The sequence below is a fragment of the Marmota monax genome, unplaced genomic scaffold (genome assembly GCF_021218885.2).
Source record: "Marmota monax isolate L192 unplaced genomic scaffold, Marmota_monax_Labrador192_F-V1.1 WCK01_AAM20220418_F8-fsc00052, whole genome shotgun sequence".
Lineage (NCBI taxonomy): Eukaryota > Metazoa > Chordata > Mammalia > Rodentia > Sciuridae > Marmota > Marmota monax.
The window spans coordinates 6,768,679-6,784,599 of NW_026693473.1; the positions used below are offsets into that span (position 1 = coordinate 6,768,679).

Below are 15,921 nucleotides of genomic sequence, written 5' to 3' on the forward strand. Positions count from 1 at the left end.
TAACAAGAAAATTTTCAAACACTTAAAATCTAAACAACATGGGTCAATGAGGACGTCTCAAAGGAAATTCTTAAAAAATACATTGAACTGAATGAAAATAAAAGTAAAACATACTGAAATTTCCTGGCACAAAGCTAAAGAATTGATGGGAGGGAAATTTATAGCACTAAATACATACATTAGGAAATGTCTCTAATTAATAATCAAATCTCAAGAGTCTAAAGAAAAACCAATGCAGCTCAGTGTAGAGCACTTGCCCAGCATGAACAAGGCCCTGGGTTCAACCCCCAGAACTACCAAACAAAAACAAAAAACAAGCAGAAGGAAATATATAACAAACAATAGAAATCCACGAATATGAAAACAGAAGAATAGAAGATATCAATGAAACAAAAGGCTGGTTTCTAAAGATCAATAAAATTGAGAAATCTCTACAAAGAAACAGAGAGAGGAAAATTACCGATATTAGGTTTGAAATAGTATATCACCACAGCCCTTATAGACAAATAGTAGAATATTACAAACAACTCTACACACATAAATTTGATGACTTAGACAAAACAGATCAACTCAAAAAACACAAATTGTTATAGTTCATTCAATGTGAAATAGTTGTGAAAAAGTTTAATTTATACTAATTCACAATTTTAAAACTCCCCAAAGAGAAATCCCCAGGTTCAGATAGTTTCACTGGAGAAGTTTACCAAGCATTTAAAGAAGAATTAACACTAATTTTAAATAATCTCTTTCAGAAAATAGAATAGAAAGGAACACTACATTTTATGAAACTAGTATTACCCTGAAACAAAAATGAGGCAAAGACTGTACAAAAAAAAAAAAAAAATTACTCTTTAGCGTAAGGGAAATTATCAAGGATTAAGAAAGGCATTACAAGATGATAAAAGGGTCATTACTCCAAAAAAACATAAAAATCACAAATGTGTATGTGCCTAACAAAACAGTGTCAAACTATGTGAGGCAAAACCTGAAAGACCTGCAAGAAGACACAGATGAATCCACTATTATAGCTGGAGACTTCAATACCTTTCTATCAGAAATAGATTCAGAGAACATAAAATCAGGATGCAGTTGACCTTAACAGCATCACTGATTACCTGGATATAACTGAAATATACACACTATTTCATCCAACAACAGCAGATTACATATTCTTAACAAGATTACACAGAACATTAACCACAACTAGAGCACATTCTGGACAACAAAATATAAATCAACAAAATTTAAAAGAAATCATACAATGTCTTTTCTTTTCAGATGATAATGGAATTAAACTGGAAACTAGATAAAGATAGCTTGAAAATCCCCTAGTACTTGGAGATTTATAGACAAATGACTTCTAAATAACAAGTAGGTTAAAGAAGAAATCTCAAGAGAAACTTGAAAACACTTTCAACAAAATGAAAATAAAGAATGGGATAAATAAATACCTCATTCTATAGTAGGATTTATTTCTGCATAGTATTATGTAAATTATACTTTAAAATCAAGCCAATATTTAAGTGTGACAAAAAATAATCCATTATTTGCTTATTTAGTGATAACACATCATCTTTGAATAATATAAAACTTAACTGACATATTACAATTGTTCAGAAGGCCATATATATTAGTTGAAAAAGAAATAACTGTAAAAACCTGAGAAAACTTTGAGTCAACATTCTTTATGAAGACAGACATAAAAATCCATAACAAAATACTGGTACACAGAATTAAATGATATAGAAATCATTATATACTATGATCAAAATGGTTTATTCCAGGGATATAAGTTTAATATTTTAAAAAAATCAATCAATGTAATCTACCATATTAATAGGCTAAAAACAATCACAACAAAAGCACAATTATATCAACTAATGCAGGAAAAGCATTATGACAAAAGTCATCATCCATTCATGATTAAAAACTCTCAGAAATGATAGGACAGACATCATTACCCTAGGTACATGTATAATTGCATGAATGGTGTGACCCTACTTCATGAACAACCAGAGAAGTGAAAAATTCTGCTCCATTTGTATACAATGAATCGAAGAGTTTTCTACTGCCACATATAACTGATTTGAACTAATAAATAAATTTTTTAAAAATTCCCTGTCAAGAGAATAAAAAGGCAAGCTACAGACTAGGAGAAAGAGGGCTGAGGTTATGGCTCACTGGTAGAGTGCTTGCCTAGCACATGTGAAGCTCTGGGTTTGATCCTTAGCACCACATAAAAAGATAAATAAATAAAATAAAAGGTATTGTGTCTATCTACAACTATTAAAAAATTAAAAAAAAAACAAATTTAAAAAAATAAAATATTTGCAAACCACATATATGACAAACATTAGCATCTAGATTATACAAAGAATTCTCAAAACTTAACAGTAAAAAAAAAAATCCAATTGGAGAACTGGCTTAAGAATGAAAAGACAATTCACTGAAGAAGATATACAGAGAGAAAATAAGCACATGAAAAGATGTTCAACATCATTAGCCATTAGAAAAATACAAATTAAAATCACTGTAAAATATCATTATGTTCCTATGAGAATAACTAAAATAAAAAACAATGACAACACCAAATGCTGACAAAGATGTAGAAAAACTATATCTTACATTTTGCTGGCAGAAATGTAAAATGATATAGCAATTTTGGAAAAGAGTTTGATAGTTTCTTGGAAAAAGTAAACCTGCAACCACCATATGGACCAGCAATTGTAATCCTAGGCATTTATTTTTATTAATTTAATTTTATTTTTTTTGCAGTGCTGGGGATTGAACTCAGGGCCTCATGCATGCTAGGCAAGTGCTTTACCACTGAGCTACATCCCCACCCCCTAGGCATTTATTTTGAAGAAATGAAGATTTGTGTTCATAAGAAAACCTGTATACAAATGTGACTTTATTCATAATAGCCCTAAACTGGAAACAACCCAGATGTCCTTCAAAATGTGAGTGTTTAAACAAATTGTGGAAGAGCCATAATGTGGAATATCACTCAGCAATAAAAATATCAAACTATTGACATATACAAAACAACCTGGATCAATCTCTAGAGAATGCCAAAAGTTTGCACATAGTACTTATCACATTTAAAAATTTATACAACATTCTAATATAACATTTTTGAATTCACAAAATTATAGAAATGAAGAATAAGTAGTGGTTTCTAGGAGTTATGAAGTTAGGAGGGAAATGGCAACATGAGGCATCCTTATTATAGAAATGTTCTGAATCTATACCAATGTCAATATCCTAGTTGTGATATTTTACAATGATTTTGCAAGAAGAAAAAATGGATGAAGAATACATGTAATTTTTATATTTGCTTAAATTTATTTATATTTAATTTTTAATTTTGAGATCATTGTTGTAAAAAACAGAGATTCTATGTACGTGTGTGTGTGTGTGTTGTGTATATCTATCCCAAACTTGGATACTTTGTAACTTTAAAAGTCTTGATGTGATTATGATATGTATCCAGATGAAAAACCCTCTTTCAAAAGTATTTTTTTCTTTCCTGCAATGATGGGAATGGAATCTAGAGTCTTGTATATGCTAGGCAAGTGCTCTACCAATGACTGAGCTATCGCCCCAGCCTGATTTTTTTAAAAATATTTATTTTTTAGTTTTAGGTGGACACAATATTTTATTTTTATATGGTGCTGAGAATCGAACCCAGTGCCTCACGCATGCTAGGCGAGCGCGCTACCACTTGAGCCACATCCTCAGCCCCTGTTTGTTTTTTTTAATTTGTTCTTTTTAGTTACACATAACAGTAGAATGTATTTTGACATATCATGCATACACAAAATATAACTTCCCATTGTTGTGGTTGTACATGATGTGGAGTTACACTGGTCATGTAATCATATTTGAACACAAGAAAGTTATGTCCAATTCATTTACTGTCTTTCCCATTCCCATCCCCCACACTTCTCCCCATTCCCCCATGTCCAATCTGGTGAACCTCTACTCCTCCCTCTCCCCTGCCTATTGTGAGTCAGGATCTGCATATTAATGAGAGATCCTTTGGTCTTTGTTTTTTGCGGATACACTTGTTTCACTTAGCTTGACAGTCTCCATTTCCATCCATTTACTGGCAAATGCCATAATTTCATTCTTCTTTATGCCCAGCCTGGTTTTTTAATACTGAATGGATATTTGCATCTATGTTTACATATGCAAACTGAGGAAAACAATAAAAAATGACAAGAATATGCAAAAATTATAAATTATAAGCCAAACAGAAATATTCATAGCTCTGACCACCTTGCTATGGATTATTATTTTAGTTTAATATTTATTTTTTAGTTGTAGGTGGACACAATATCTTTATTTAATTTTTATGTGGTGCTGAGGATCGAATCCAGTGCCTCATGTGTGCTAGGCGAGCACTCTACCACTGAGCCACAAACCCCAGCCCTGATGCTATGGATTATTATTATTATTATTATTTGGTTGTAGATGGACACAATTTTTTTTATATTTATTTATTTTTATGTGGTGCCGAGGATTGAACCCAGTGCCTCACACATGCTAGGCAAGCACTCTACCACTGAGCCACAACTGCAGCCCCAGATTATTTTAATATATGATTAAAAATAATAATTTTAGGATATACCTCAGTTCACAGAGTACTTGCCTTGTATGCACAAGGCCCTGGGTTCCATCCCCAGCACCACAAAAAACAATTATTCTTCACTTACTTTTTAGGATATTATTGTGAAGTACCTGTAGAAGGATTTGAAACTGAACTGCTCAGACCACTTTTGAAAATAGTTGACATTTTATGCTCAGGATAAAGAACAAAATCAGAAATTAATTGTATAATGAAAGATACACAAAGAAACACATTCTTACTTTTGTCTCTGCTGATCAATCCAGAACTTACAGCTCTTCCTGACAAAGTCACAGCCCATTCCTCGGCCCCAGTCTAACTTCTCAGCCATGCTGTAATTTGCTTTATACCAGCTGTGGAAATAATCCAAACAAAGCACCTTTTAGTATTACCATTATTTAAATTCACTTTTTTCTCCTTTGCAGTGTTCAGAATCAAACTCAGGGCCAAACAAGTGCTCTATCACCAATCTATACCTGCTATCCCCAATAATGACTATAGATTACCTCCACTTAAAAAACAACTCTAGCATACCAATTACAAATCTCAACAAATGAGCAAATTAGGAGCTTAAAAAGGACTTGGGAGGCCATCACTACAAATGAACATTTACAAAGTGCTTGCTGCCAAAGGTCTGGTGTACAGGATCACTGGGGCAGGGGTTGGGTAATCAGTTCTATGCCAAACTACTTTCATATTTGGAAAACAAAACAAAATATATTTCCATTGTAATTTTCAAAAATGATGGAAGTCACAGAGTAACACAAAGTGGTTTTATTGTGAGACAAGGAAAATAAGGACAAGGAACTAGAATGAGAGAAAAAGAGAAGCTGAAAAGAAAGAAATAGTGGAATTACTACTTGGGTACCTTTTACCTAATCTAATTCAGTTGGCTCTAGTTTCTTGCTGTTCTGGCCTTGAATCTGTGACATTCCTTGGGGCTCAAGGTGAAGCAGGACATTATGGTAGAAGTGTGTGGCAGAGGAAAAGTCAGGACATGGCTACCAAGAAGCAGAGAGAGAGCTCTTCTCAACAAGGACAAACCCCAAAGGCATGCCCTGTGGACCCACCTCCACCAGCCACACCCTATCTGCCCACAGTTACTACCCAGTTAATCCCTGTCCTGGCATGAATTCACTGACTGGTTTAAGGCCTTTATAACCCAGTCATTTCACCTCTAAACCTTCATGCATTGTCTCACAAATAAACTTTTGGGGAATACCTCACATTTAACCCATAACAGAGATAACTTCTATTTAAAAGACATTCAGGATATTGTATAACAAAGGAATAGACAAGCGAATCCAGAATTCTGGGTCCACAATAAATTAACTGCAATGGGGGGTGGGGGAGGTGGCAGAGGTGTACAGGACTGCTGTACGTTAAAGGACTTAAGAGAGATTTTATTTGCACCCCGATTTAAAAAGAGAGATAAAAGGTTTATGTGCTTATAAACTGGATATTAGAGGATATTAGGAAATTATTAATTTTGTTACTGCTAAGTGTGGTTACATTAAAAAACATCCATATATTTTAGGGACTCATGGTGCAATATTTAGGAGTAAAATGATGTGATGTCTGTGACTTGCAAGGTAAAAAGAAAGACCGTTACAAGTATAACATCTTATTTACTGTTGAATCCAGTTCATAGGCCTACAGTATTCATTGTATTATATAGACTGTTTAATACATGCATTTTTTTATGTGTTGGTAAATTTCATAATAAAATATTTAAAAGAATAATATCCCTGAGATGAAGTCTATATAGACATCAAAAATTTGTTATCACTTCATAGAAAATAATCTTTAACCTTAAAGCACTGCATGCTAATGACTTTTCAGGGTGCTATCTGCTATCTTCTAAAGATATAACAATATCTTGATATTTTTGTTAGGCATAAGAATGCTAGATTTTTTTTCCTTACTGTTCTTCAAATGGGCTAAAGGAGAATTAAGAAAGTAGATAACACATACCAGACAAGTGTTCTACCCCTGAGCTATATCCCCAGTTCCATGACTTGCTGCATTCTTATACCCATTCCTTTTTCCTGAATTAATAGACAGGAAGCTAATTCTCATTTAACTTAATTCTCTCTTGTTTTTCTGGATCCTATCCATCTTGCATTCTCAAGGGAAAAGATGTGCTAATAAAATCCTTTCTTACCTATGTATTCCTCTCTCATGTAAGCAGATCAGCCTATGAACTTCTCAGTCTCTTCCATTTTTATTGAAACTATTTTCAGGGTCAACAATGAGCTCTATATTTTAAAATCCTTATTTCTCTTTGATCACCCCCCCAAAAAAAAATTAAGTTAAATCAACTATTTTCATGGTTTTAATAATACCTATACTATTGATTTTCAAATTTGATTTCATTTTCAAATGTTCCCTCAGGCTATCTTAGAGAAAGAAGCACTGTTTCCACCTAAGCAGTTCTGATTTTATTTGATACATAAAGATTCTGTAAAAGGTTTCATTTAATAACAGTTCACTGCTTTACCAGAAAGTTCCACTACTTTAAAAACCAGGAAACTATACATCAATCTTATTCACAATTTAAAAAATTATTTAGTTTTTCCTTCATATTAGCAAGCTTTTCCTTACAAGAAAATAAATCTCATTAACATCATGGTTTTGCTCTATTCATAACTATATCTTGGGGCCTTAAACAATTATTAAATGAATAAACAGATTTGGTGATAATGGACAGCTAAATGCACAAAATCCAATAATGCAGTAAGTAGTTTTGCTTTGATGTAAAATGTCAGCATTTTCTTAAGCTAATCTTAATATTCATTTAATTTTAATACATAAATCATGTATTCTCACAGCTGTCTTACCCAGTGTCCTCCATTAATGCCAGAGTGATTCGAGAGAGGACTCGATTCTGGGTATGAGAACCAGTCATTGCTTCATTCTGAAAATCACCAACAAACTTTAGTTAGAAAATGACTCTACAATTCCTAATAATTTCTGTGATTTCTCTGATATATATTTAAAATGTTTCCAGTCAGGGACTGATAAATATTCACTTAAAAGTAGTGAAATACAAAAGCCATCTTTAAAATGACTAGACTGAAATTTAAAGTCAAATCTATTTTTTGCTTCAAATGTCTCCATGTTTATACTTTCCCTGGAATGGCGGGAACTAACATTTAAGATATATATATATATATATATATATATATATATATATATTTTTTTTTTTTTTTTTTAAAGAGAGAGTGTGAGAGAGAGAGGGAGAAGAGAGAGAGAGAGAATTTTTCAATATTTATTTTCTAGTTTTCGGCGGACACAACATCTTTGTTTGTATGTGGTGCTGAGGATCGAACCCGGGCCGCACACATGCCAGGCGAGCGCGCTACCGCTTGAGCCACATCCCCAGCCCAACATTTAAGATATTATGATGAAAATGAAGATAAATATATGTGGAATCAGAAATACTACTGTAAAGATTCTCCAGGCAAAGTAAAGTGAGACAATGCCCAGGTAATTTAGAATTAGGGAAATAACCACCTGAATTACATATAAAATAGTTTCCTAATCTTTTGTGATCACAGATACACTAACATGCAAAACACATATGATAGAATCATGAGATCAAATAATCTATACGAGGGATCTAAAATATTCTCAAGGTATACTATCTACCCAATTTTAATTTATATGATAAAATTCCTTTCAGGAGGTCCTCTACAATAAGGACTCTACTGCCTCTTAAGAGAGCATATTTCTTCTTTGGACAGCTCTAATTTTTCTTCAACTCTTTATCTCTAATATCTTCTGACTCAGAAATTCCACTTATAGGAATTTATTCTTTCTTACTCTGTAAACAAATGTGACCTTGGGTTAACTTTCTAGTTCTGTTCCCCTGGAAACCTAATAAAGATAGAATGTCAACTGTGTTACCAGGCATTAGTACTTAAGGGAATAAAACCTCCTGAAATACTTCTGGGCTTGGATTACTATAAATGAACATGAATACCTGTTGGTAAGCCATAGTTCTGGGACTTCTCTGTGTTGAGAAATGTTTTATAGGGATCTGAAAATTATTTCTATGAAACTGTTAAAAAGATCATGTCCTATTTGGGACATGGTACTTTAAAAGCCAGGCTGGTTCTTGCATCCATCTACTTTGGCCTTGTACTGCTGTCCTTGAGTTGGAGAGGGAGGAAGAGAGGCACTAATGACAGCTCCTAGATTGCTGTTTCAGCACAAGGAATGTGCCCAACACTGCATGTTGTGCGTGCTTTGTGATACCCTTTCTAAGGAAATCTTTCTTTAGTGTGGCCTGTTGGAGTCTTGTGAGTTTGATTATTTAGCTGAACCAAAGAATATCCACTGAAACACCAATCCTGGAAAGCACAGCAGTAAATGAGCAATAAATAAATAAATGGCTCATTATAATTTTTTAAATTAAAAATTTGAAACATAATTGTTCATTAACACATGACTGTTAGGTTACATTTGTATAATATAATACTCTGCAGCTCTTAAAAAATGAGGAGTTCAGCCTCATTTTTGAAGCATCTTTATTGAAGCCTCTGGATTCAATACCATAAAAAACAACAACAATGACAAAACTGAGGAAATCAAAGCACACAGTCTATTTTGCTAATGCATGTATTTCAGCACTGTGAATGAATTCATGTGAGATGGAAAATAAGGGAGTGACATCAATATAATCCTGCTAATTCATTGTGACTTTTCCCTGGAGGCTAATGTACGATGAAGCAATAGCAGCTAAATAAAAAATACACTAAGATAAAGAAAAAAAAAATAAAAGAATAGAGGGATGCTATACTGAGTATGGTCTCTATTCTGTTCACTTCATCTTTTTCCCCTTGGCTCAGTATGGTTGCAAGTGTTTATTGCACATTCTAATTTTGGTACATTTTACTCTTGTCCCTCTTACTCAAGATTTACAATCCCCCACCCAGCTACCCATTGCTAGTTTTTTTATGTTGTTGTTGTTGTTTTGTAGTTGTTGTGGATATTTTTGTTTTTGTTTTGCAGTACTGGAAATTGAACCCAGGGGTACTCTATCACTGAGCTACATTCTAGCCCTTTTGTTTATTTACTTTAAATTTTTGAGATAGGGTCTCCAAGTTGCCTATGCTGGTCTGGAACTTGCAAATCCTCCTTTGAAATCCAAGTAGCTGTGATTATAGGTCTGTTGTTGTTCAAAGTAAAGAAATACTAGAGTAGACAAAAGGCTGTATTTATTGGAAATTTAATGTCTTTTAAAATTGAGCTAGTAATTATGATTTATGTTTTTGTTAGTGTTCTGGATACTTGTTTTTCCCACAAGTTTAGTTATTTTTAGGGTATCATATTGAAGAATAAACTCTTTTTTTATTTTTTAGTATTGGGGATTGAACCTAGGGACACTTTACCACTAAACTACATTCCCAGTCCTTTTTTATTTTGAGATGGGGTCTTGCTAAATTGCTGAGGCTGGCCTTGAACTTGTGATCTTCTTGTCTCTGCCTCCCAAGTCACTGGCATTACTGGCATGTGCCACTGAGCTCAGTATAAAAAGGTGAAAGTATATGTTGCATTATAGCAGAAGCATTTGTATTGCCTTAGTAAGATGTCTACAGAATATCATTAAGTTAAAAAAGTTGTATGAGTTCATAAAGAAAAACTTCTTCATTATACAAAATACATGTATGAAGATGTGAATTTGGTGTCAACATACCTTATATACAATTAGAGATATGATAAATTGTGGTATAAAGGTGTATTAAGAATCATAATGCAAAAATAAATAAATAGAGAGATAATTGGAAAAAAAAAGAAAAACTTCTGTGTGTATGTGTATATACATAAATTTAGACAATATTTAAGGAAGGATATAAGACAAGCTTAGCAATTACATTTGGAATTTAAGATTTAAATTAATTTGGATTTTAAGAGCTAAAGAGGAACCTGTTTAAATATCTTTTTCCATGAGTATGAATTACTTAAAAAAAAAAAAAGTCTAGTAAAACTTAAAAATAAACTGACCTCTAATAACCGTTTTTCCCAATGGTTGAGTTCAGTGCCCATACCACCTTGATTTTCAAGTTCCATTCCTTCTAGAATTGGACAATTAAAATGTTTTCGTGCTTCATCCTAAGAATCAGAAAAATAAAAATCCCACAAAAGTACTTTTAGATAATGTCAAACTCTTTATTCCATGAATACAACAGATATTAAAAAATTACTTTGGTAAGAAGAGAGAATTTTTTTTTTAAATATAGTTTTTAATATAATTAAATTTTGATGGTGCTACATTCTTCTTTGCTAGGAAATTAATATACATATATATATATATACACATATATATATTTCTTTTTACATTTTTGTATGGCTGTGTTATAATTGTACATATGATGGGATTTGCTGTTACATATTCATAAATGAATACAATATATAACAATATAATTTGGCCAATATTGCTCTTCAGCACATCCTCCCTTCCTCCCCTTCCCCATTCCCTGATCTCTTTTCTCTGTTCTACTGATCTCTTTTTGATTTTCATGAGATGTCCCCACCCCTGCTTTCTTTTTCTTTTTCCGCTCCAGCTTCCACTTGGAAGAGAAATCATACAACATTTAAACTTCTGAGTTTGACTTATTTTGCTTAACGGTCTCTAGTTCTATCCAGTTTCCTGAAAATGACATAATTTTATTTCTTTTATGATTGAATAAACTCAATTGTGTACATATATTACATTATTTTTTTATCCATTATTCACCTGCTGATGGACACCTAAACTGGTTTATAGCTTGGCTATTGTGAATTGTGCTGCTAAAACATAGGTATGCATGTATCAGTATACTTTGATGACTTTTATTCTTTAAATTTTTTTATATTAGTTGTATTCTATTACAATACCTTTTTTCTGCCTTTTTATTGGTGCATTACAGTGGTACATAATGATGGAATTTGTTGTTACATAGCTGTACATGTTACATTATATAACAATGTAATATAGCCAGTATCATTCCCCAGCACTTCCCCACACCCTCCTTGCCTCCCACCCTCTGGTCCCTTTCCTTTAAAGATCATCTTTTGATTTTCATGAGATCCCTAGCCCCCACCTTTCTTTCCCTTTTTCCTCTCTAGCTTCCACATATGAGAGAAAAATATATGACCCTTGACCTTCTGAGTTTGGTTATTTCACTTAACATAATGACTTAATTTCATTTTTCTTTATGGCTGAATAAAACTCCGTTGTGTATATCTACTACATTTTCTTTATTCATTCATCTACTGATGGACTCCTAGGCTGGTTCCATAGTTTGGCTATTGTGAATTGTGCTGCTGTAAACATGGGTATGCATGTATCACTGTAGTATGATGACTTTTTCCCTCCCAATCCACTGTTGACTGTTTCCTTTGGTGTACAGATGTTTTTCAACATTTTAATGTTTTCTACAATTTAACAAATAGTTCTCTTGATTACAGAGATGTAAGACTACTTGGTAGCATTCAGAAACATCATAGTAATGGTGGTTTCCCTGATCATAGTCTTCAATAATTAAAACAAGGAGTTATGTGTATAAAACTGCTGTCAAACCAGTGAGTCTACATTTAAGTCCATCACTTTCAAGGACTGTTGATAACTTGGGCATAATTTCCACCAAATAACCTTGCTTCTTTGTATCACAAGGCCCAAATGACTCATGTTTATCTCAATGGCAGTATCTTTGGTAATAACATTTGAAGTTGAACATAGTGGCTATGAAGGATACTTTTTCACATCAAGTACTGATAGGCAATAGATGGCTTTCTATTCAGGATGTGTTTCATGGGTCTTCTTGAAATGTAAGCCCCTTGTTCTAATGAATCTTTTAAATTTAGGTGGTTTTCTCATAAAGTCATATCCAACAAAGCAGACTCTAGCAGCCATCCTCCTCTATACCTTCTTTTTTCTCTTTACTATTTAAACAACTTTTAATACTTCTGTTTCTCCCTGGGCATGAACTTTGGGCAGAGGGACTGACTAGTTTCCTGATGTCTCTTTTCTGTTTTGCATAACCATGCTGGAAAGTACTTTTGCTTGGGACTGTCCTTCTCTGTCCAGTAGATAAGAAGGTACTGCTCCCTGTGGAGTCTTGTCATCATTCTTTTGTTTGGCATTTCTCTTTTCATGCATCTTGATAGTTGTTTTCATTTGTATTTTCTCAGCATAGTGCTATTTATGGTAGACCTTAGTCTTCAGGCCAATCCCCCACCCCCAACACCCCCACCCCCCTCTCGAACATTCATGAGACTCTAGAGTTTCCTTCTTTCTATTTTTCTCATGGTAATACAAGCAATATCTGTGGCATTTATATTGTAATTTAATATATTCATTTTATAGAGTCAAAGGCCACAGCCTCCTGGGTGCAAAGAACCTCTCAATTTTTGGGTCTCAGAGACCCAAGAGCTTATTCTGTGCAGTCCAAAAGAGGAAAGCCAGAAGCTTTTTAGTTTGATATAATTCCATTTGTCTATTTTTGTTTTTGTTGTTTGTGCTTCTGAGGTTATTTCCCAAACCAATGTTGTGTAATTTTCCCACTGTTTTATTCTAGGAGTTTAATATATTTTGAGTTGTTTTTGCATAAAGTATCAGATAAAGGTCCAAATCTATTCTTCCGTATATGGATATCTAGTTTCCCCATTTATTGAAGAGATTACCTTTTTCCCATTGGGCATTCTTGGCACTTTTGTAAAATATCAACTGACCATATATGCCTGGGTTCATTTCTAGGCTCTCTATTCTGCTCCACTGCCTAGTGTTTCTATTTTTATTCCAGTACAGGTTGTTTGAATTACTACAGTAGTTCTCCCTTATCTGTAAGGGATACATTCCAAGACCCCTAGTAGATGCCTGAAATCCAGATAGTACTGGACCTATACTATGTTTTTTTCCTATATATACATATTAAACTGTGATACAGTTTAATTTATAAATTAGGAAAAGGAAGAGATTAATAAGTAATAATAAAATAGAACAATTATAACAATATACTATATTATAAGTTAGAACTTATAAATTATTTACTTCTAGAATTTTCCATTTAATATATTTGGACTTAAGACTAGGGATAAAAAGTAAGACCTCAGCCAAAGTGGGGACTCCTGTACTATGAAATCAGGTAGTGTGATGCCACTAGCTTTGTTCTTTTTACAAATGATTGCCTTGGCAATTAGGAGTTATTTTGTGGTTCCATATGAATTTTAGGATTTTTTTTTCTATTTCTGTGAAAAAAGATATTGGAATTTTGATCAGGGTTGCACTGAATTTGCAACTGTTTGGGGTAGCATGGATATTTTAGCAATATTAACTATAGGAATTTATCTATTTCTTTTAGGTTATCAAATTTGTTGGCACAACTGAGTGCAGTGACATCACCTGTTGTTGAGAGCCACAGCCGAAGGGGCCCCAGCAAACTTCCAGCTGCCAGCTGATGATTGGCTCACAGCGGCCCCAGCAAACTTCTAGCTGCCAACTGATTGGCTCCTCTGCGGTGATGCTCATTGGGCTGTTTCCCCGCCCTTTCAGACCACGGAGCTGCTCATTGGGGGGCTTTTTTTGGCTCCGCCCATGCAACCCAGCCAATTGGCCTCAAGAGCAGGAGAAGTGGGGGAGATTGAGAGGCTTGTGGGAAGCCAGTGGTGGCAGTTGGGCTCTGAGGGAATTCCTGAAGAGCTGTGTGGTGCCGTGTGTGTGTGTGTGTGTGTGTGTGTGTGTGTGCGCGCTAAAAATAAAGTTCGTTTCTTTTGACAAGTGGCTCCTGAATTGTGCCCAGCCAGACTGCGGCATTTGGTGGCCTGTACGGGGAACGAACCCGCGACCTTGGCGTTATCAGCACCAAGCTCTTTCAACTATGCCTTGTCCCTGTGGATTATATGGGATTCCTGTTATATGAGTAATGCCAAATGATGAGCAAAATTGTTTAAAAGAGGTAGAAGTATAACCAGGGGCATTATCTGTTTTTAACTGTTTTGGAACGCCCACAGTGGCAAAATTTTGTAAACAATGAGCTATAATATCTTTAGTTTTTTCTCCGGCATAAAGGGAGCCCATCAAAAATCCGGAAGAAGTATCAACTGTAACATGCAAATATTTTAATTTTCCAAATTCTGGCAGTGTGTGACGTCCATCTGCCAAATATGGTTAGGTATCAGTTCTCTAGGATTGACTCCAAGATTAACTTGTGGTAAAAAGGTCACACAATTTTGACATTGTTTTATTTGTCTAGCTTGTTCCTTAGTTATTTTAAAACGCTTTTGTAAAGTATTAGCATTGACATGGAACTTTTTATGAAAATTTGTAGCTTCTTCTAGTGTAGAGAAAATATGTATGTCATGTGTAGTTTTATCTGCTAAATCATTGCCCAAACTAAGGGCTCCAGGCAATCCTGTATGTGCCCTGTATGTGCCCTGCAGCGACTTGTGGTAGTGTTGGGGTATTTTTGCTGATGGTGTCATCGGTGGTACAATTTTTCCAAAAGGAACCGTCAATTGACTTGGTGTATCTTCCTCCCTTCTCCTTGTGATGGTCGTTCAACTAAAATTTGGGGGCCAACAGAGGTGAGGCAAAGAACCTCACCCCCCGCTGGTACAAAGACCTATCCACAGGTGTGGCTGTATGCTGGACCAGTAGTCAATGACGGGTAAGATCCAATTGCAATGGTACCAACCTAATACAGGAGGCTGACGCCTTGAAGTCAGCTCATCCAATGACGGGTAAGGACTATATGTAGTATTGGACAACCTAAGGCAGGCATGGTCCCTAAGCCACATGCTTGTTGTTTAAACAGAGAGGGGGAGATGTTGAGAGCCACAGCCAAAGGGGCCCCAGCAAACTTCCAGCTGCTAGCAAACTTCCAGCTGCCAGCTGATGATTGGCTCACAGCGGCCCTGGCAAACTTCTAGCTGCCAACTGATTGGTTCCTCTGCGGTGATGCTCATTAGGCTGTTTCCCCGCCCTTTCAGACCACGGAGCTGCTCATTGGGGGACTTTTTTTTTGGCTCCGCCCATGCAACCCAGCCAATCGGCCTCAAGAGCAGGAGGAATGGGGGAGGTTGAGAGGCTTGTGGGAAGCCAGTGGTGGCAGCTGGGCTCTGAGGGAATTCCTGAAGAGCTGTGTGGTGCAGTGTGTGTGTTCTAAAAATAAAGTTCATTTCTTTTGACAAGTGGCTCCTGAATTGTGCCCAGCCAGACTGCAGCAACCTGTAATCTCAGCAACTCAGGAGGCTGAGGCAAGAGGAAGGCAAGTTCAGTCAGCCTCAGCAACTTAGCAAGGCCCTAA

The 15,921-nt window shown here is 35.0% G+C and overlaps 1 protein-coding gene and 1 pseudogene across 6 annotated transcripts in view; both read right to left on the minus strand.

Annotated features, from left to right (window-relative positions):
• Lmln (leishmanolysin like peptidase) overlaps positions 1-15,921 on the minus strand; it is a 74,784-nt gene that overhangs the window by 25,265 nt on the left and 33,598 nt on the right. For all 6 annotated transcript variants that reach the window (XR_006854705.2, XR_009228064.1, XR_006854704.2 and 3 more), the window contains exons 10-12: positions 10,640-10,747; positions 7,471-7,547; positions 4,873-4,983 (exon numbers count right to left, since the gene is read on the minus strand). Coding sequence is in view for 2 of the 6 variants with exons in the window: in XM_046457927.2 (XP_046313883.1) it covers positions 4,873-4,983; positions 7,471-7,547; positions 10,640-10,747 (296 nt within the window). In the remaining 4 variants the exon portion in view is untranslated. The remainder of the gene's footprint in view (positions 1-4,872; positions 4,984-7,470; positions 7,548-10,639; positions 10,748-15,921) is intronic.
• LOC124101829 (ribosome biogenesis protein NSA2 homolog) lies at positions 12,227-12,977 on the minus strand (annotated as a pseudogene).